The sequence below is a fragment of the Babylonia areolata genome, chromosome 6 (assembly GCF_041734735.1).
Source record: "Babylonia areolata isolate BAREFJ2019XMU chromosome 6, ASM4173473v1, whole genome shotgun sequence".
Classification (NCBI taxonomy): domain Eukaryota; kingdom Metazoa; phylum Mollusca; class Gastropoda; order Neogastropoda; family Buccinidae; genus Babylonia; species Babylonia areolata.
This window is the reverse complement of record NC_134881.1, coordinates 38220609-38241838: the sequence shown is the minus strand read 5'-3', so window position 1 is coordinate 38241838 and position 21230 is coordinate 38220609. Positions and strand designations below refer to the sequence as shown.

The 21230-nt window shown below is 45.8% G+C and overlaps 1 protein-coding gene across 4 annotated transcripts in view; it reads left to right on the top strand.

Annotated features, from left to right (window-relative positions):
* LOC143282994 (dystrophin-like) overlaps positions 1-21230 on the top strand; it is a 448581-nt gene that overhangs the window by 294128 nt on the left and 133223 nt on the right. For all 4 annotated transcript variants that reach the window (XM_076588970.1, XM_076588967.1, XM_076588968.1 and 1 more), the window contains 3 exons: positions 8046-8163; positions 10307-10527; positions 13944-14098. In XM_076588970.1, coding sequence (XP_076445085.1) covers positions 8046-8163; positions 10307-10527; positions 13944-14098 — 494 coding nt within the window. The remainder of the gene's footprint in view (positions 1-8045; positions 8164-10306; positions 10528-13943; positions 14099-21230) is intronic.

The window sequence follows — 21230 nt, the reverse complement described above, 5'->3', positions numbered from 1 at the left end:
GGTGTTTAATGTCCACAACTACCATAGTGTACAGACTATAAGGCGATAGCTTTTCCTCAGCTCCCACACATACACCCTCTGGCATGGAGCGCCTGATGTCAGGTTCTCAGTTGAAACACAGTCGGATGTGTGACGTTGGTGGTGGTGAAAACAAGTGAAGCTTTCTCATGATTCAGACCAAACCCAGCTGACACAGCTGACACTCACACAAACAGCACACAAGGGGGGGGGGGGGAACAGGACTGGTTCCAGAAAGCAGAGACTGACAGTACAAGAGGCAAAACATGAAACGACTTCTAACAGCGACATAGGGCTTTGATATCAACTTTGAGGTGCAGGTATGGCCGTGACAGTGATTGGTCCATCAGTGACTGACTTTGTCTATCATATTTGTATGTGTGCACAATGCTTATAATATGCTTTGAGTTATGTTTGCTTAAAACCTTTGTTGTTGTTTTTTAAATTGTCTTATAATCCAAAGTGCCATGTAGTCGGTAAACTATGGTCCATCAGCAGTGAGTATTCCTTGTTCTGTTTCACCAAGGCACCATTGGGCATGCATGGAGCATGTTGGTGAACAGGCTTGTCAGTGTCCTCCAGTGAATCATCTCCCCTTCATTGCTCTGTCTGCTTCAGCCCTTCTTTCTGTGTCTGGTCTCCATGGAATGTCGTGATGATGATGATGATGGTGGTGATGATGATGATGATGATGGTGGTGGTGATGATGATAATTATGATGGTGATGATGACAAAGATGAAGATGATAATGATTATGGTGACCAGTTTTTTTTGTTTTTTGTTGTTGTTTTTTTTCTAATTGAGGAAGTGTCAGAGAGTGGGTAATTGAGGAGATTGTGTACATGTCAAAGTCAGCATAATATTTTTCAGATGCACATTGAATGAGCAACAAAAACTTCTTTTTCTTTTATATTTTACGTCATACCATCAATAAAAAAAAAAAAAAAAAAGAGAAAGTAGATCTGTAAAAGCAACAACACAAGAAAACCGTAATAAAGAAGTACAGAATTGCACACTTGTTTCCCACACAACTTATACCTATGCTTACACATGCTTTTCATGAAGAATGGGATTCCGCAGAGAGGCTGTGCCTTGAGTCAGGTCTAAATATCAGGTCAGGGCTGCTTCCCATTGACCATCCTTTGAGCAAGAGGTCTTGCAGTGAAGAAACTGAGTGGTTTGTCTAAGAGATTGCTTATGTATGGATCCTGTGTTGAACTTTGTTTTCTGGCTGCAAGCTATTTTCCTCTATATTGCTATGTTTTTTATGGGATATTGACAATTTATTGTTGCTGGTCCCTTTAATATTAATTATTCTTTTTAGGTGTTGTCATGGTGTAGCCATGGAAACCCCCTCCAACCCACCCACCCCCTTTTTTTTTTTTTTTTTACCATGTGATCCTTGACACTCTGCAGAGAGCTGAGTGGATGCTCAGAGTTCAGTTTAAAGTCTCATTCAGATATGTGCTCCTTGATCACACACCAGTAGCATTTGACACTGATATTTTTATTAGCTGGATTACACAAGTACAGAGAGCAAAGGTTTGATTTTTAGCTTATATAATAGTTTGTTTTATGCTTTTTTTTATTTATTTATTTATTTATTTATTTTTTAGAGCTTGATCTAATTGCCTGTTGAATCGATGACATATGGATCTCATCCACAGTGCAGCTTCATATTCTTAAGACTGACGGATGCCTATCTGTGTACAGATGAGTGATGTGGCTAATGAACTAACCCAGCATATTTGCTGACTGATGGCAGTGGTGTGAGCTTGTTAAAGGAAAGCCATGTAGATTTAACAGAAGATAAGACAGCTGTTTACATTGTGTGCTGTGATTCATTGAGGTGTGCGAAGAAGCAGTGGAGTGGCTGTGAAGTGTTGTGCCGTTGTGTTCCTCACCTTCTTCAGGGGTCGTACAGGTTTTAAGAGTTTTCAAAATATTGTAACATAATTACGTTTTTCTTTTTGAATATTAAAACTCTTTTTAAAAAGATATCATCCATTTTCTAAAAGACAAAAATGGTTGGCTGTCTTTATTGAAAAGAAAAAGAAAAAAGAAACACTATTGCCTGTGTCAATGATTTATAAAGCAGAGCAGCAAAACATTCCTCCAGAATTTTGAATTTAAGATTAGAATATACAGATCAAGCCAAATTTTGAAAGGATCTTTCCGACTGATATCACAGTTCTCTTCTGTGAAGCAGATGGCGATTATTTCAAGCCAGCACTCAGAACACTGTACCTTTTGTCCAGGTTCCTGATGCTAACAACATAAACACGTTTTGGACATTTATGTTGTCAAAAAGTTGGGGGGTAGGGGGGGTTGTTTATTCAAAGGACAAAAAACCTGTATGAACTCTGTTTTTGTTTGCGAGTCCTGTCTGCTTGTGGTGTGACCATACCAGTGTTGTTTCACAGAGTCTGTGCAGCGATTCACTCCCATGGATGGACGGCTTGCATGAGATTAGTGCCCTAGATATGTGGGAGCTGCAGACCTCTGTTGTGGCCATTAGGCGCCAGCTGAGACAACTCAAGGTCTGTAGTTTCCTCCCCTTGGCCGGCCAAGGCCTGTATTGCCTCCCTTGGCCCTGTCCTGGCCCTGCTGTTGCCAGTGTGGTGTGCTTCTGTGTTTTTTTTCATTCAGTGCTGGTGGGGGAATGTCAGATGTGACTGTATCTTCTTTTTTAATGTCTGTACTTTAAAATGCATATGTGTATTTTTGTTATCTGACTGGATTAGGAATTGTATCACAAGTTCCACAGTATACATATTTGCACATGGATGTCAGAGTTATCTTGGCTGCTGTAAAGGTTTTCATGCAACTGTCCTGTTGTGTTATGGGTTTCACTGTATCTCTCTATACGTTTTCTTTTTTTTCTTTTGCATATAGAGGTCAGAGTTATCTTGGCTTTTTTTCTCTGTGGGTATGTTTTGTGTGTGTGTGTGTTTATTTTTTCTTGCTGTTTTTCGGTAGTCTCAACAGACGTTGAATTGAATGATGGGGTTCATTTTGATGGGTTTCACTTTGTATATGTGCACAAGGCATCAAGGTATTCTTAGTTTTTGTGTGAATGTACCTTGTATCCACTTCTGTGTTTGTGGTCTCTACAAATGATGAATTGTGCTATGGGTTTCACTGTATATGTGTGTACAAAGACTTCAGAGTCATCTTGGCTTCTGAAAATGTTTTTGCTTGACAAAATATTTATATTTTTCTCTTTTGTTTTATTTTTTTCTTTTGCTGTCTGAGCAAATAAAGGTTTGTGTCATGGGTTTCACTATGTAGTACCTGATACATATATAGATGTGCACATATACGTCAAAGCCTTGTGGGCTGCTGGAAGGGTTTTTGTGTGAATGTATCTGTGTATTCTCTCCCTTTAGTTTGTTAATCTTTTGTGGTCTAAGTTGATAAGGAATTGTGAAATGGATTCTGGATATATTTGCACATAAACATTATTTGGTGAATTTGTTCTATTCTGATAGAAGTGATTTTTCACTGATTCATGTGCTGTTGGTTGGTTGGCTGGTTAACTAGCTGGTTAGTTAGTTACTTAGTTACAGAGTCCATTCTGCAGTGCTGTCAGTCTGTTTCTCTGTCTTCACCTCCGTCTTCCTTCTTCACAGGAAGAAGGTGGCAGAATGGTTAAGACGCTCAGCTGCCAATACAGAGAGTCCGTGAGGGTGTGGGTTCGAATCCCGCTCTCGCCCTTTCTCCTAAGTTTGACTGGAAAATCAAACTGAGCGTCTAGTCTTTCGGATGAGACGATAAACCGAGGTCCCGTGTGCAGCACGCACTTGGCGCACTGAAAAAGAACCCATGGCAACGAGAGTGTTGTCCTCTGGTGAAATTATATAAAATGAAATCCACTTTCATAGGTACACAAATATGTAAGCATGCACTCAAGGCCTGACTAAGCGCGTTGGGTTATGCTGCTGGTCAGGCATCTGCTCAACAGATGTGGTGTAGCGTGTATGGATTTGTCCGAACGCAGTGACGCCTCCTTGAGAAAGTGAAACTGAAACTGAAACTTCCTTCTTCAGCAGTTCCTAGGAGGACTGTTTTAGCAAGGCCCTTGGAAAGTCAATACACATACATAACTGAATGTTTGATTTGTGAGTCTGAGGCCAGACAAGTTTCTGTCTTGGTGTCACACTTGATTGTGGACTGAAAGATAGTTGTGTAGCAAATATGGATCTGTCCACATTCTCTGATATCTCCTTGAAACTGAAACCAAAAGATTGTGTGGTGTGAGTGGTCAGCCTTTGGATGCACATATAATTTCCAGATGTGTTGTATTGGATTGGATTGTGTTGCGTTGTATTGCATTGTGTTGTGCTGTGCTGTGCTGCACTGTGCTGTGCTGTGTTGTGTTGCATTGTGTTGAATTGCATTGTTGAACACTTTCCTCATCTCACATTCCCTGTGCACTCCCAGCATCACATGTCTTCCCAGTTGTGTCTAGCACTGATTCCAACCCTTGATGTCCACACAGCATCTGCTGCATCATGTGTGCCATCTGCACTGCACTGCTGCCTTTGAACTGCACTGTGTTTTGAACAGAACAAAACTTGTAGATACTGAGAACCTGTGGTTTCAGGTCAGACACACCACTACAACATTCATCATGATGCTTTTACCTTCTATTTGGCTGCATGTTTGAACTTTTTCTTTTTTGCTTTTTTTCTTTTTTTTGATTGGCACAGTTTCTTGTCTTTTAGTTATATATTTTTAGAGGGGTGGGTGGGGAGGGAGTGGGGGGGCATGGGGTTTGGTGTGTGTCCACATGGTTATTGTGTTGATGCATTTTCTGAGTACAGAAAACCTCCCCCATAGTTTTTTTTTTTTTTTTAATTCCTAAAAAAAATATTGTTGTTCTTTTTTTCTTCAAATTTCCTCAATAGTCAATATTTTCCATTAAACACTGTTTACCCTTTTTTTTCTGATTAACATCAGCATCACATGTCTGTAATCCCTTTGCACTTGCTTTCTTTCACACTGTGGTGGTGATACGCTTCCCAGCATGATGGTGATTATTTCTGTCAGATTGCGGTTTGTTGTTGTACTGCACGTGTCGCTGCACCTGTTGGGTGTCAGTTCATGTCATCAGTGGAGTTCTGGGTGCATTGTTTTTAAGAGGGTGTTTTGGGGTTTTTTTTCTGAGTTGATTTGAGAGTGTTTTTCTGTATTGATTTGATTTGTGAGTGTTTTTCTGTATTGATTTGTGTTGAAGTGATGTCTTGCATCATGTTGTGGTGCAGTCTGTCAAATGCATGTATGAATTCTGTATATTAAACATTACAGTTGTTGTTTGCATGTGACGGTTATGAAATGAGTATTTTTAAACCTTCATATTTTTATCATTGTTTGTTGTTGTTGTTGTTGTTGTTTTTTACTTAACTGAAAAGACACGCACCACTGAGTCTGACATTTGTTCATGTTGAGCAGACACCTGCTGTCTGTTGATGTCGTTGAGTGTCAAGCTGTCAGAGGATGGTGATGTACTGATGATGATGATGTTTTCAGACAAAGACATTCAGGTGATCTTATAGGTGTGATGTGTGCATGTGATGAGCAAATTGAAGATAGCCTGTGTATTATTGGATAGGATAGCCTGACTGTGTATTATTGGATAGGATAGCCTGACTGTGTATTATTGGATAGGATAGCCTGACTGTGTATTATTGGATAGGATAGCCTGACTGTGTATTATTGGATGATAGCCTCACTGTGTATTATTGGATAGGATAGCCTGACTGTGTATTATTGGATAGGATAGCCTCACTGTGTATTATTGGATAGGATAGCCTCACTGTGTATTATTGGATGATAGCCTGACTGTGTATTATTGGATAGGATAGCCTCACTGTGTATAATTGGATGATAGCCTCACTGTGTATTATTGGATGATAGCCTGACTGTGTATTATTGGATAGGATAGCCTCACTGTGTATAATTGGATGATAGCCTCACTGTGTATTATTGGATAGGCTTGCAAGGCCTGACCAGTGCATTGGTTATATGCCTGAGACTGGCATCTGCTTTTTTTGGTTTTGTTTTAGCAGATATGGCATGGCGTGTGTATATGTCAGTCCACACGCTTTAACTCTTTGAAATTCAGCAGAAATTGAAGTGTGTCGCTGTACAGTTTTGCTGTGTGGGTCATTTTCAGACAGTCTTTTTGTTGGAATCGCCAGCAGTGTTGCTGGCAGTGTCGTAAAACAGCAGTGTTGGTTGTGTGTAAAGTTCATGGTATGGATGAAGTGTCAGGGTGTCTAAAGATGGTGTGGTGTGTGTGGAGATGTGTAACAGTGGTGTTGTTGGCAGTATTGTAATGGTGTGTAAAGACATGTAAAGAGGTTGGAGAGGCATGTAAAGATGTTGGTGTGTAAAACGTGCAAAGACATGTGAAGACGTTGATGGCAGTGTGTAAAGACATGTGAAGACATTGTCATTGGCAGTGTGTAAAGACAGTGTTGGAGGTGTGTAAATAGATGTAAATATGGTGGTAGTGTGTAAAGACATGTAAAGACGTTATTAGCAGTGTGTAAAGACATGTAAAAATGTTGGCGGTGTGTAAAGACATGTAAAGACGTTGTTGGCAGTGTGTATATATGGTGTTGGCGGTGTGTAAACATGGTGTTGGTGGTAAAGACATGTAAAGATGTTAGCAGTGTGCAAAGATGGTGTTGGCGGTGTGTAAAGACATGTAAAGATGGTATTGGTGGTGTGTAAAGACAGTGTTGGCGGTGTGTAAATACATGTAAAGACGGTGTTGGCGGTGTGTAAAGTTGTGTAAAGACGGTGTTGATGGTGTGTAAAGACGTGTAAGATTGTGTTGGCGGTGTGTAAAGTTGTGTAAAGACGGTGTTGGTGGTGTGTAAAGATGGTGTTGGTGGTGTGTAAAGTCATGTAAAGATGGTGTTGGCAGTGTGTAAAGACATGTAAAGACAGTGTTGGCGGTGTGTAAAGATGTGTAAAGACGGTATTGGTGGTGTGAAAAAATCATGTAAAGATGGTGTTGGTGGTGTGTAAAGTCATGTAAAAATGGTGTTGGTGGTGTGTAAAGACAGTGTTGGCGGTATGTAAAGACATGTAAAGATGGTGTTGGTGGTGTGTAAGACATGTAAAGATGGTGTTCACAGTGTGTAAAGACAGTGTTGGCAGTATGTAAAGACATGTAAAGATGGTGTTGGTGGTGTGTAAAGACATGTAAAGATGGTGTTGGTGGTGTGTAAAGACGTGTAAAGATGGTGTTGGTGATGTGTAAAGACAGTGTTGGCGGTATGTAAAGACGTGTAAAGATGGTGTTGGTGGTGTGTAAAGACGTGTAAAGATGGTGTTGGCGGTGTGTAAAGACAGTGTTGGTGGTGTGTAAAGACTGTAAAGATGGTGTTGGCGGTGTGTAAAGTCATGTAAAGATGGTGTTGGTGGTGTGTAAAGACAGTGTTGGCGGTGTGTAAAGTCATATAAAGATGGTGTTGGTGGTGTGTAAAGACAGTGTTGGCGGTATGTAAAGACATGTAAAGATGGTGTTGGTGGTGTGTAAAGACATGTAAAGATGGTGTTGGCGGTGTGTAAAGACAATGTTGCCGGTATGTAAAGACGTGTAAAGATGGTGTTGGTGGTGTGTAAAGACTGTAAAGATGGTGTTGGTGGTGTGTAAAGACGTGTAAAGATGGTGTTGGTGGTGTGTAAAGACAGTGTTGGCGGTATGTAAAGACGTGTAAAGATGGTGTTGGCGGTGTGTAAAGACGTGTAAAGATGGTGTTGGCGGTGTGTAAGGTCATGTAAAGATGGTGTTGGCGGTGTGTAAAGTCATGTAAAGATGGTGTTGGTGGTGTGTAAAGACAGTGTTGGAGGTATGTAAAGACGTGTAAAGATGGTGTTGGTGGTGTGTAAAGACAGTGTTGGCGGTATGTAAAGACGTGTAAAGATGGTGTTGGCGGTATGTAAAGACGTGTAAAGATGGTGTTGGCAGTGTGTAAAGACATGTAAAGACAGTGTTGGCGGTGTTTCAGTCGTTGCTGCAGGACCTGGAGAGCCGCCGCCCTCAGCTGGACGAGGTGCTGACCACTGCTGACCACATCCAGCACACCACCCCCTCTGACACTGACCGCACCACCCTCAGGCAGCAAGGTGAGGGATTTGCCTTCTTCTTCTGTTTCTCCTTCTGTTTCTTATTTTTCTCCTTCTGTTTTTTTCTTCTCTTTCTTCTTCTTCTTCTTCTTCTGTTTCTTCTCCCTTTTCTTCTTCTTCTGCTTTTGTTTCTCGTCGTCATCGTTGTTGTTGTTGTTGTTGTTGTTGTTGTTGTTGTTCTTCTTCTTCTTCTTCTTCTTCTTCTTCTTCTTCTTCTTCTTCTTCTTCTTCTTCTTCTTCTTCTGTTTCTGTTCCTTCTTCTGCTACATGTTCTTGCTTTTGAGATAGCCTTATTTTTCTGCGAGGTTCTAAGCACCATAATTTGATTTGATTTGATTTGATTTGTTGTTGTTGTTGTTGTTGTTATTCTAATTCTTCTTTTTCATGGGCTGCACCTCCCATGTTCACTCATGTGTACGAGTGAGCTTTTATGTGTATGACAGTTTTTTACCCCGCCACATAGGTACCATACTCCCGTTTTCAGGGGTGTGCACACTGGGTATATTGTTGTTCCCACAACCCACCAAACGCTGCCATGAATTACAGGACCTTTAACATGTGTATTTGATCTTCTACATGCGAATGCAAAACTAAGGGGTTTCAGGCATCAGAAGGTATACACATATACTGAACTGGGAGATCAGAAAAATCCCACCAGGTGCACTGAAACCGGGATTGAACTCGGGGGGGAACTCGGGCGAAAATTCTGTGCTCAAACCATTCTGCCACTGGGCTGTTAAGGTGAGGATGAACCTGTGCTCCTTTCGCTCTGAGAGGGCTGAGGGGTGCAACAGCCCAGTGGGTATGTGTGTATCTCTATCTACTGAACTGTGCAGTCTGCTGGTCCTAGCCCCGCATCTGTTATCTACATAACATATTTTATCCGTCTGTTATGACGGGCATGAGCCAGGTAGTTAAAGTGTTGGATTTAACAGTCTGAGGGACCCGAGTTCAAATCCCAGTCATGGTGTTTGATAGGTTAGAGGTGATTAAATTGTCCTATGTCCCAGTTCAACAGATGCGTAGGGTTGCCTGCTGTCTCCCATGTTGTTCAATATATATCATGACTGACACACCTGAAGATCATGTCAGCACAGTCGGCATTGGAGGAATAACCATCACGAACCTTTGCTTCGCAGATGACATTGATAGCATAGCAGGAAGTGAGCATGAGCTCACCAAGCTGGTTAAAAGACTGGATCATTGACAAGATATTTATGACATGGAAATCAGTGCCGAAAAGACTAAGTTGAGACAAGACAAGAGCCTTAAACATGACAAGATATAGCCTGGAAATCAGCGCTGATAGGACTGAGATAAAACAGAGCCTTCATCCTGACAAGATATGGCATAGAAATCAGCGCCGTGAAGATTACGTTAACATAAGATAAGTTGACCTTCGACTTGACAATATTTGGCATGGAAATCATTGCCAAAAAGACTAGGCTGAGATAAGAGAGAGCCTTAAACTTTACCAGGGCCGCCTTGCATGAGGCGATCTTTGCAGTGCTAAGTTTGCTTGGAATTAAGAATGGTCCGAAGCATATGGAGTTTACAGTGGAGTTGCGGAAATTCTTAATGACAAGCACACTTAACGCTGCTAAGTTCATCCATGCAACCCATCCCAGAGCCTTCAACTTTTCCAGATTCGGTTCGTAAATCAGCGCCAAGTTAAAGTCGAACAAAATTGGCATGCCAGTCAGTGCCGATAGGACGAGATAAGACAGAGCCTTAAAGCTGACCAGATTTGGCATGGAAATCAGCACTGAAAGTGTAATTAGAGATTAGACAGAGCCTCAATCATGACAAGATATCAACGCCAAAAAGACCAAGTTGAGATAGGACAGCCTCAATCATGACAAGATATCAATGCCAAAAAAACCAAGTTGAGATAGGACAGCCTCAATCATGACAAGATATCAATACCAAAAAGACCAAGTTGAGATAGGACAGCCTCAATCATGACAAGATATCAATGCCACAAAGACCAAGTTGAGATAGGACAGCCTCAAATATGACAAGATATCAAAGCCAAAAAGACCAAGTTGAGATAGGACAGCCTCAATCATGACAAGATATCAACGCCACAAAGACCAAGTTGAGATAGGACAGCCTCAAACCTTGACCCTGCGTGTTGCCCCAGTGGCAGGGCTGCAGGAGCGGTGGGAGCGGGCACGGGGTAGGGCGGAGGGGCGGCGCAGGGAGCTGGACGCCATGCTGCTGGAGTGCCGACACTTCCACCACCACTACGCAGACCTGGAGGCCTGGCTGGCCCGCCTGGAGGCTGACCTGGACTCCAACATGCCCCCCCTCGCCCACCACCAGTCGCCAGGCGGCGTGGACTCCTTGATGAAGCATCACGAGGTGCGTGAGGGTTGGGGGGTGGGGTGGGGTTGAGTGTGGAGTGGGGTTGAGTGTGGAGGTGTGTGTGTGTGTGAGTGTTGGTCTGTGTGAGTGTTGGTGTGTTTGGGGTCTTTGGTGAGGGCGTGGTATGGGAGGGGGGGAGTGCATGTATGTGTTTGGGTATGTGTGGGGATGCGGTATGTGTGGTGTGTGTATGTGTGTGCGTGCGCGCTTGCGCTTGTGTGTGTGTGTGTGCTTATGTGTTTGTGTGGTAATGGGATCTTGCGGAGGGTGAATGGGAGGGGGGAGTGCATTTGTGTGTTAGGGTATATGTGTGTGTTGTGTGTTTTGTATAGGGTTTGTGTGTGTGTGTGAGGTGTGTGTGTGTGTGTGAGGTGTGTGTGAGGTGTGTGTGTGTGTGTGTGTGTGTGTGTGTGTGTGTGTGTGTGTGAAACAAGACGGCAGTGCAGTACCTTTGAAAACAGAATTCACGCCCTGAGTCATATTTGCCTGGCCACAGTTGTCCAGTAGATGGTATTTGGATAGATTCCATAGGACGAAGTCTTTGGCGTGTTTACTTTGGAATCTGGCAAAAAGCCAGTCAACAGACCTTGAGGACTGTGTTGTCACAGTGTGATCTGTCAGCATGGTGTCCCCTTGTCGTTTCTCTCATTCTCTCTCGCCTTGACTACTGTAACTCTCTATTGTCTGGTTTGCCTGCTTCATCCATTCAGTCCCTTCAGCGCATACAAAATTCTGCTGCCCGACTCGTCCTCAGAAAGAAAAAATCTGAGCACACCACTCCTCTTTTGCAACATCTCCACTGGCTCCCTGTCTCACACCGAATAAAGTACAAGATCAGCACTCTATGCTACAAATGTATTCACAAATCAGCCCCTTCCTATCTCTGTGGCTGCCTTCACCTCTACACTCCATCTCGCTCACTACGATCAGCTTCGGATCCACTCCACTTACACATACCCAGATTCAAACTCTCGACTGTTGGCCACCGTTCTTTCTCTGTCTCTGGACCTTGCAATTGGAATGAACTTCCTCTTTCGCTTCGTCAAGTCTCCACACTCAGCTCTTTCAAGTCTGGCCTTAAAACCCACCTCTTCCCAAAATAGCCTCCCTTCCCTGCCTCTTCCTTGTTTTTAGTTGTTGTTTTTTTTTGTTTGTTTGTTTTTTTCATTTTTAGAGTTATGCGTGCGTGAGAATGACTGGTGCGAAAGCGCTTTGATTTGTTTATGCACAAGATTCAGCGCTATATAAGTACCATTATTATTATTATTATTATTATTGTCCTTGTCCTTTCCCTTTCTCTATTCCTCATTCCCCTCTTCTTTCTTCGACTTCTTTCTTTCCTTCAGCCCTCCTTGACGGATTTGTTCCTCTTTCTCTTTCGATCCTCTTCTGCCTGTTCTGTATCTTTCTTCTCTTTCTCCGTCCTCTCCATCTCTTCCTTCTAACCCTTCTTTTTCTCTGTCCTGCATCTCCCTTCTTCTCCTCCATTCTTCCCGTTTTATTCCTCCTTCATCTCTCCCTCCTCCTAAAAAACAAGAAAAACAAAAAACAAACCGCCTCTAGAGACCGCCTCCTTCATCTGTTTGTATGTCAAGTATCAGCTGTCCCCTTTCACACCCTCCTCCTTTTTATTTTGACCATGTGTGGTGTAACGTATACGGATCTGTTCACACGCTGTGACGCCTCCTTGAAACTGAAACTTCTTCTTCCCCCGCACCCTCTGCCCACCTCTGGCCCCCCTCCTCCTCCCCTCCCATCCTCTTCACCCTCAGGCCAGGTGAGCATTGATGAGGTGTCTTGACAGTGCCACCTCTTCCAATGGTGTTTCCTTCTTTTAAATTTTTTTTTTAATATTATTATTTATTTTTATCCTTCCCTTTTCGCCCCTCCTCCTCCTGCGCCAAGTCTGGTGTACACGGTGGTGACATGGAGACCTCCGTTCGCATCCCCCCCCAACCCCCCAACCCCCACCTTTTCTCTCTTCCCTCTCCCTATCCTTCTCCTTCTTCTCCTCCTCCTCCAGGGTGATCTGCATCTGTATTCATGCACATGAAGGGGGTTCAACCACAAGGAGGACTGTACATTAAAAATTTTGATGACCTGGCAGATTGGAAAAAATCTCCACCTTTTCCCCCTACCCCACCTGACGGAGCCAGGGTCTGAACCCAAGACCCAAGGATGGAAAGTCCAGTGACCTAACCACTCAGCTGTTGCGCCCATCAGCTTTGTTTCAGTCCTCTTAGTCTTGACCTCGTCCCTGGAGAAAAATGGGGATGTGCAGAACTTGTTCACTGGAGACCGTGCTGCTGTATGTCTGTGTTGTAAGTGGTATGTCTGTGTTGTAAGTGGTATGTCTGTGTTGTAAGTGGTATGTCTGTGTTGTAAGTGGTATGTCTGTGTTGTAAGTGGTATGTCTGTGTTGTAAGTGGCCACAGTGTGTACAAAGGAGGCGCCGTGACAGAATGGGTTAAGCGATGAACTTCCGACCCAGTGTCCACCAGTGGTCAGGGTTCGAGGCCCCGTTTCGACATGGTGCAGAAATATACATGCATGCACTTAGAGCTTGATCGCCAACCGAGGATGGGTGCTGTAAGCATCCGTATCATCATCATTCCGGGCGCTGTAAGTATCCATATCATCTGTAAGTATCCGTATCATCATCATTCTGGGCGCTGTAAGTATCCATATCATCTGTAAGTATCCGTATCATCATCATTTTGGGCGCTGTAAGTATCCATATCATCATCATTCTGGGCGCTGTAAGTATCCGTATCATCATCATTCTGGGCGCTGTAAGTATCCGTATCATCATCATTCTGGGTGCTGTAAGTATCCATATCATCTGTAAGTATCCGTATCATCATCATTCTGGGCGCTGTAAGTATCCGTATCACCATTCTACCGAGGATGGGTGCTGTAAGTATCCGTATCATCATCATTCTGGGTGCTGTAAGTATCCGTATCATCATCATTCTGGGCGCTGTAAGTATTCGTATCATCATTCTACCGAGGATGGGTGCCATAAGCATCCGTATCATCATCATTCTGGGCGCTGTAAGTATCCGTATCATCATTCTACCGAGGATGGGTGCCATAAGCATCCGTATCATCATCATTCTGGGTGCTGTAAGTATCCGTATCATCATTCTACCGAGGATGGGTGCCATAAGCATCCGTATCATCATCATTCTGGGCGCTGTAAGTATTCGTATCATCATTCTACCGAGGATGGGTGCCATAAGCATCCGTATCATCATCATTCTGGGCGCTGTAAGTATTCGTATCATCATCATTCTAGGCCTGACAAGTGGGTTGGTCAGGCATCTGCATAGCATATGGGGGAGTAGCGTGTGTGGATTTGTCCGAACGCAGTGACGCCTCCTTGACGCTGACAGGGAGTGTGGTGTGTGCAGGAGGTGCAGGAGGAGGTGAACCAGCGGCAGCAGGCAGTGGACAGGCTGAAGCAGCAGGCCCAGAAGCTGATGGATGACTACGGCAACCATGACGTCAGCAACACCCGCACTCAGCTGGAGCGGCTCAACAACCGCTGGTCCTGTCTACTCAACAGGTGAGTGTGCAGGCTCAACAACTGAACAGCCACCTTCTGCTCAATAGCACAACAGTTGAGTCCACAGGCTCAGCAACAGCTACTTTCTGCTCAGAAGTTCAACAGGTGAGTGCACAAGTTCAGCAAACAGCCACCTTCCGCTCAAATGCTCACCAGGTGAGTGCAGAGGCACAGCAAACAGCCACCTTCTGCTCAGTAGCTCAACAGGCAAGTGCACAGACACAGCACACGCCCATCTGCTCAGAAGCCCAACTGGTGATTGTGCGGGCTTTGTAATATCATGTGCACCAGAGGCTCAACAGGTGAGTGCACAAACTCAGCAGCACCCATTTGCACAGTCTCTCGGTTTCAAGATATCAGCTGAGCATCCGAAGGAATGCTAGTCTGAGCAGTGGTGCCTTTTGTGCAGGGTCGTTGATTGAGGGGCCTGTGCTAAACGTTGATTGAGAGGTCTGTGCTGAACGTTGATTGAGAGGTCTGTGCTGAACGTTGATTGAGAGTTGAGAGGTCTGTGCTGAACGTTGATTGAGACGTCTGTGCTGAACGTTGATTGAGAGGTCTGTACTGAACGTTGATTGAGGGGTCTGTGCTGAACGTTGATTGAGACGTCTGTGCTGAACGTTGATTTAGAGGCCTGTGCTGAACGTTGATTGAGAGGTGAGAGGTCTGTGCTGAACGTTGATTGAGAGGTCTGTGCTGAACGTTGATTGAGAGGTCTGTGCTGAACGTTGATTGAGAGGTCTGTGCTGAACGTTGATTGAGACGTCTGTGCTGAACGTTGATTGGGCTGAACGTTGATTTAGAGGCCTGTGCTAAACGTTGAGTGAGGGGTCTGTGCAGGGTCGTTGATTGAGGGTTCTGTGCTGAACGTTGATTTAGAGGCCTGTGCTGAACGTTGATTGAGGGGTCTGTGCTGAACGTTGATTGAGGGGTCTGTGCTGAACGTTGATTGAGAGGTCTGTGCTGAACGTTGATTGAGAGGTCTGTGCTGAACGTTGATTGAGGGGTCTGTGCTGAACGTTGATTGAGAGGTCTGTGCTGAACGTTGATTGAGGGGTCTGTGCTGAACGTTGATTGAGGGGTCTGTGCTGAACGTTGATTGAGACGTCTGTGCTGAACGTTGATTGGGCTGAACGTTGATTGAGAGGCCTGTGCTAAACGTTGATTAGGCTTAGCGGTATGATCACATCCGTTTCCAATGCAGATTATGGTATGGTATCCACGACATGTCAAAAGAAAGAAAGTTAGGGGGTAGGGATAGGGGGGGAGGCAGAGAGAAGGATGGAGGGGAAGAAGGCAGGAAATGGAGATGGGTGGTGTGTGTGTGGGGGGGGGATGGGGGTGGTGGGGGGGGTAGGTGTGTGTGTGTTTAGGGAGGTGTCAGTATATGTGGCTGGGATGCGGCGGCGTTGAAGTGAAAGGGTTGTTGTTGGTTGTGTGTGTGGGAGGGGGGTGGGGGTGGTGAAGGTGCCGGTGTCTGTCACGCACTGTGTTGTTGCTAGTTGTCTGCCCACATGTCAAAACAGTGCACAGAAAAACATCATTGAAAATACGTGTATTGGAGCGTGTGTGTGTGTGTGTGTGTGTGTGTGTGTGCGGAGGTTGGAGTGGGGATGCTTGCCGTAAATATATTTCAGTTTGTCTCATACCTTTGACACACACACACACACATACACTCACACACACACACTCACACACACACACACGCACGCACGCACGCACGCACGCACACAGGCTAACATGAAACAGCACAACAGGAAATATATTTTTCTATGGACTGAAAGCAGAAAGCTTCTGCCCATCTGTGCTGTGTTGCCACCCCCACCCACGCCCACAGATACATTCACACACACACACACACACGCACACACACACACACACACACACACACACACACACACACACACACACACACACACACACACGCTATTCAAAAACCAACAAAAAATCCCAGAGGAGAGGAAGAGGAGGCGGCAAGACAAAAAAAGCAGGGGGGGATAAATATACACAAGGGCAGAGAATCAGTTATACATGCTGTGTGTGTGTGTGCGGGCGCGCGTGCGTTTGTATTTATCTGTGTGTGTGTCTCTGTGTGTGTATGTGTGTGTGTGTGTGTGTGTGTGTGTGTGTGTGTGTGTGTGTGTGTGTGTGTGTGTGTGTACCTCTGTGTGTGTGTGCCTGTGTGTTTGTGTGTATGTGTGTGTATCTCTATGTGTGTTTGTGCGTGTGTTTGTGCGCACGCGTGTTTATCTGTGTGTTTGCCTATGTTTTTGTGCTTGTGTATGTGTGTTCGCGTGTGTGCGTGCGTGCGTGTGTGTGTGTGTGTGTCTTCGTGCGTGTGTGTTCGTGTGTATGTGCGTGCGTGCGCGTGTGTGTATGTGTGTATCCGTCTGTGCATATGTGTTCGTATGCGTATCTGTGTGTATTCGTGTGTGTTATTGTGTGTGTTTGTGCGTGTGGCTTCGTGTGTGCGTGTGCGCGCGTGTGTGTGTGTGTGTGTATGTGTGTGTGTGTGTGTGTGTGCCGCTGTGGGACTCTTCTAGGACGAAGGTTTTGGGGGGTCGGGGGGGGGGGGGGTGTTGGAGTGTTTTGCTTCCAGTCATGAGAGGATTGAGGAGGGGGAGGCGGAGGGGAGGGGAGGGGTAGATAAGAGATGGGGTGGGGGGGGGAGGGTGAGGGAGGGAGTCAATAGGGGTGGATCGTCTGCCTCAGCATGGGGTGGTGCTTTCTTACATCATCTTTTACCTCATTCATCTCTCTCCGTCTCTCATCTCTGCTGCAGTCTCTTGTCTTGGCTGTGAGAGGAACGCTGTGTGCTATGTGCGTGGTTGTGTTGTGTTGTGAAGGCGGGCATTCCACAAAGTGATGGATTTCCATTCAGTGTGATTTTCGATCGTATCGTGTTTTCGGGACAAGTGTCAGGGCAGCGATGTGTTCGGGACTCTTGCCGTCTTCCAACTTGTGTACGTGTGCATTGGAGGGACATGTGTGAGACTGTGAAGGACTTGTTTTGTGTTTAGTCCATGCGTCCATGTGGCGAATTGTCTGTTCCGAAGGAAGAACAAAAAAAGTGAAACTAAAAAGGAGTTTGATCCCCTCTGGGAAAGAGCAGGATCAATGCTTGTTCTCAGGTCTTCGATTTCTCCATCCTGCGTCGTCTTTTTGTTGTTCTTTGCCTCCTTCTTCTACTCTCCTTCTCCGCTGCCCTCCACCTCCTCCTTTTTCTACTCTCCCCCTCCACCTCCTCCTTTTGCTCCCCCTCCTCCTCCTCCTTCCTCACCCTCATTCTCTACCTCCTCATTCTCCTCCCTCTGCTCCTTCTTCTTCTTCTTCTCCACCTCCTCTTCTCTGCTTTTTCTTCTGCACATGAGTTTTCTTGTGGTGCTGTTGTGCCATCTGGTGAAATTTCGATTTTATAACCCACGGAATTAGGACATGCAGTACAGGATATTTAACACTCGTCTGCACGGACCTTCAGCATGTGCACACTCACAGACTGGGTTCCCCCTCCGGCAGGTCTGCTCAAGGCAGGTGGACCTGGGAGATTAGGAAAATCTCCCGACGTTGCAGGAAATGGAATGTGGGATTTTCAGATAGGAAAACCTTACGGGAGTCGAACGATCCGGCTGTGATGTCCGTTGATGTTTCAGTTCTGTGTCTGTCAGCTTGTGGACCAGTTGGGGTCAGTGGTTGTCAGTACCACCTCCCCTTCCTGTCCTATCCACTGTTCACTGTAAGTTCATAGACAGCCAGGCCACACTTGTGTATGGTGAAGAAAGCCCTTGTCCTGAACCTGCTGTTTGGGTCGGTGTTTGTGGATGACTGTCTCGTGGACTTGGTTCTGATGCTGACTGTCCTGTCCTCCTGACCACTGCTCTTTTGGCTTGTTGTTGTTGTTGTTGTCATAATGGTTGTTGGTGTTGGTGTTGTTGTTGTTGTTGCTGTTGTTGTTTTCTGGTGCTTAAGGATTGCAGCGCGTTTTGTGTTGATTTCATGTAGGACTGGCTCAGTGGAATCGTTGTTGCTGGGTTCTTTTTTCTTGGGGGAGTGGGGGTGGGGAGGGGGGTTGAGGAGGTATTGTTCGGATCACGCTACTTTTGTAAGCTTGACAACAACAACAACAACAAATATATATATATAGAGAGAGAGAGAGAGAGAGAGAGAGAGAGAGAGAGAGAGAGGGGGGAGAGCTCTTTTTTTGGGGGGGGGCTGTGCACTGTCGAGCTAAAGATAAACAGACGTGTGTACAGCGGCAAATGCATGCATGCAGTATCCATCTCCATGCAAGAGCATCCTGCAAGTGGAGGCATAGACAGACGGACAGACTGAGGCATTGGCAGCATATGATGCTGTTTGTCCCATGGAGCAAGGTGGCAGAATGGTTAAGAAGCGTACCTGCCAGTACAGAGAGTCCGTGAGGGTGTGGGTTCGAATCCCGCTCTCGCCCTTTCTCCTAAGTTTGACTGGAAAATCAAACTGAGCGTCTAGTCTTTCGGATGAGACGATAAACCGAGGTCCCGTGTGCAGCACGCACTTGGCGCACTGAAAAAGAACCCATGGCAACGAGAGTGTTGTCCTCTGGCGAAATTACGTAAAATGAAATCCACTTTCATAGGTACACAAATATGTAAGCATGCACTCAAGGCCTGACTAAGCGCGTTGGGTTATGCTGCTGGTCAGGCATCTGCTCAACAGATGTGGTGTAGCGTGTATGGATTTGTCCGAACGCAGTGACGCCTCCTTGAGAAAGTGAAACTGAAACTGTCCCGTGGAGCAAGGTGGCAGAATGGTTAAGAAGCGTACCTGCCAGTACAGTGTCAGAGAGGGTCAGGGTTTGATTCCCGTTCTCACCCTTTCTCCCAAGTTTGACAGGAAAATCAAACTGAGCGTCCAGTCATTCGCATCAGACGATAAACCAAGGTCCCGTATGCAGCAGGCACTTGGCACACTATAAAAAGGACCAATGACGACAGAAGTGTTGTCCTCTGGCAAGCGTTATGTGGAAGAAATCCACTCTGATAAGTACACAAAATTAAGAGCATGCACTCAAGGGCTGACTTAGCGCGTTGGGTTATGCTGCTATCAGGCATCTGCCCAGCAGTTGTGATGTAACGTATATGGGTTTGTCCGAACGCAGGGACGCCTCCTTGAGAAACTGAAAACATACAGCTGCAGATTCCAGCCTGTAATCTGTTTTGGTGTGGGAGAAGGTGGGGGTGATTGTTTTAGTCACGAGGCCCGTGGTGCTTGGGTAATGAGAGGGAGGGAACTCTGATGCACTGTCCATGGTGATGTGATGGTTGGCACGAAGGGAGGGAACTCTGATGCACTGTCCATGGTGATGTGATGGTTGGCATGAAGGGAGAGAACTCTGATGCACTGTCCATGGTGGTGTGATTGTCGGCATGAAGGGAGGGAACTCTGATGCACTGTCCATGGTGGTGTGATTGTCAGCATGAAGGGAGGGAACTCTGATGCACTGTCCATGGTGGTGTGATTGTCGGCATGAAGGGAGGGAACTCTGATGCACTGTCCATGGTGGTGTGATTGTTGGCATGAAGGGAGGGAACTCTGATGCACTGTCCATGGTGGTGTGATTGTTGGCATGAAGGGAGGGAACTCTGATGCACTGTCCATGGTGGTGTGATGGTTGGCATGAAGGGAGGGAACTCTGATGCACTGTCCATGGTGGTGTGATTGTTGGCATGAAGGGAGGGAACTCTGATGCACTGTCCATGGTGGTGTGATTGTTGGCATGAAGGGAGGGAACTCTGATGCACTGTCCATGGTGGTGTGATTGTCGGCATGAAGGGAGGGAACTCTGATGCACTGTCCATGGTGGTGTGATTGTCGGCATGAAGGGAGGGAACTCTGATGCACTGTCCATGGTGGTGTGATTGTCGGCATGAAGGGAGGGAACTCTGATGCACTGTCCATGGTGATGTGATTGTCGGCATGAAGGGAGGGAACTCTGATGCACTGTCCATGGTGGTGTGATTGTCGGCATGAAGGGAGGGAACTCTGATGCACTGTCCATGGTGATGTGATTGTCGGCATGAAGGGAGGGAACTCTGATGCACTGTCCATGGTGGTGTGATTGTTGGCATGAAGGGAGGGAACTCTGATGCACTGTCCATGGTGGTGTGATTGTCGGCATGAAGGGAGGGAACTCTGATGCACTGTCCATGGTGGTGTGATTGTCGGCATGAAGGGAGGGAACTCTGATGCACTGTCCATGGTGGTGTGATTGTCGGCATGAAGGGAGGGAACTCTGATGCACTGTCCATGGTGGTGTGATTGTCGGCATGAAGGGAGGGAACTCTGATGCACTGTCCATGGTGGTGTGATTGTCGGCATGAAGGGAGGGAACTCTGATGCACTGTCCATGGTGGTGTGATTGTCGGCATGAAGGGAGGATGAAGAGAGGTGTGACAGCTAGTGCATCAGTTAGTGAGTGTGACAGTGGTGGAGGTGGGGGTGGGATGTTAGGCATTCAGCATTGTCGTCCTTGATGGCTGCTGCCACGTAAATGAAGTCAGTGGGGTATGCTGATTTAGACACAGCAAGCTATTACAGCAACATACACGTACCGCATATCCATCAATTAGCACTGTGACAGCGACAGGATGATGATATAGACAGCCCAAAAAGAATACGACAAACACGCACACAGACTCACAGACACACAGACACAGACACAGACACACACACACACACACACACACACCACCACCACCACCACCACCACCACCATCACCACCACCACCACCACACCAAACACACACACACACACACACACACACACACACATGCACATATACAAACCACGCACCATACCCACAACACACACACACACACACACACACACACACACACACACACACACACACACACACACACACACACACACACACACACACACACACACACACACACACAACACACACACACACACACACACACACACACACACACATATCAAGGACGACAGTCACACAGACAGACAGACAGGATAATTCAGACACTCCATGATTTACATCACACTGCAGACAACAACACTGGCAGTGGTGGAGAGGCCTCACAAACTTACTCTTCTCTCCCACCTGTCTCCGTTTGATGCAATTCATTATCT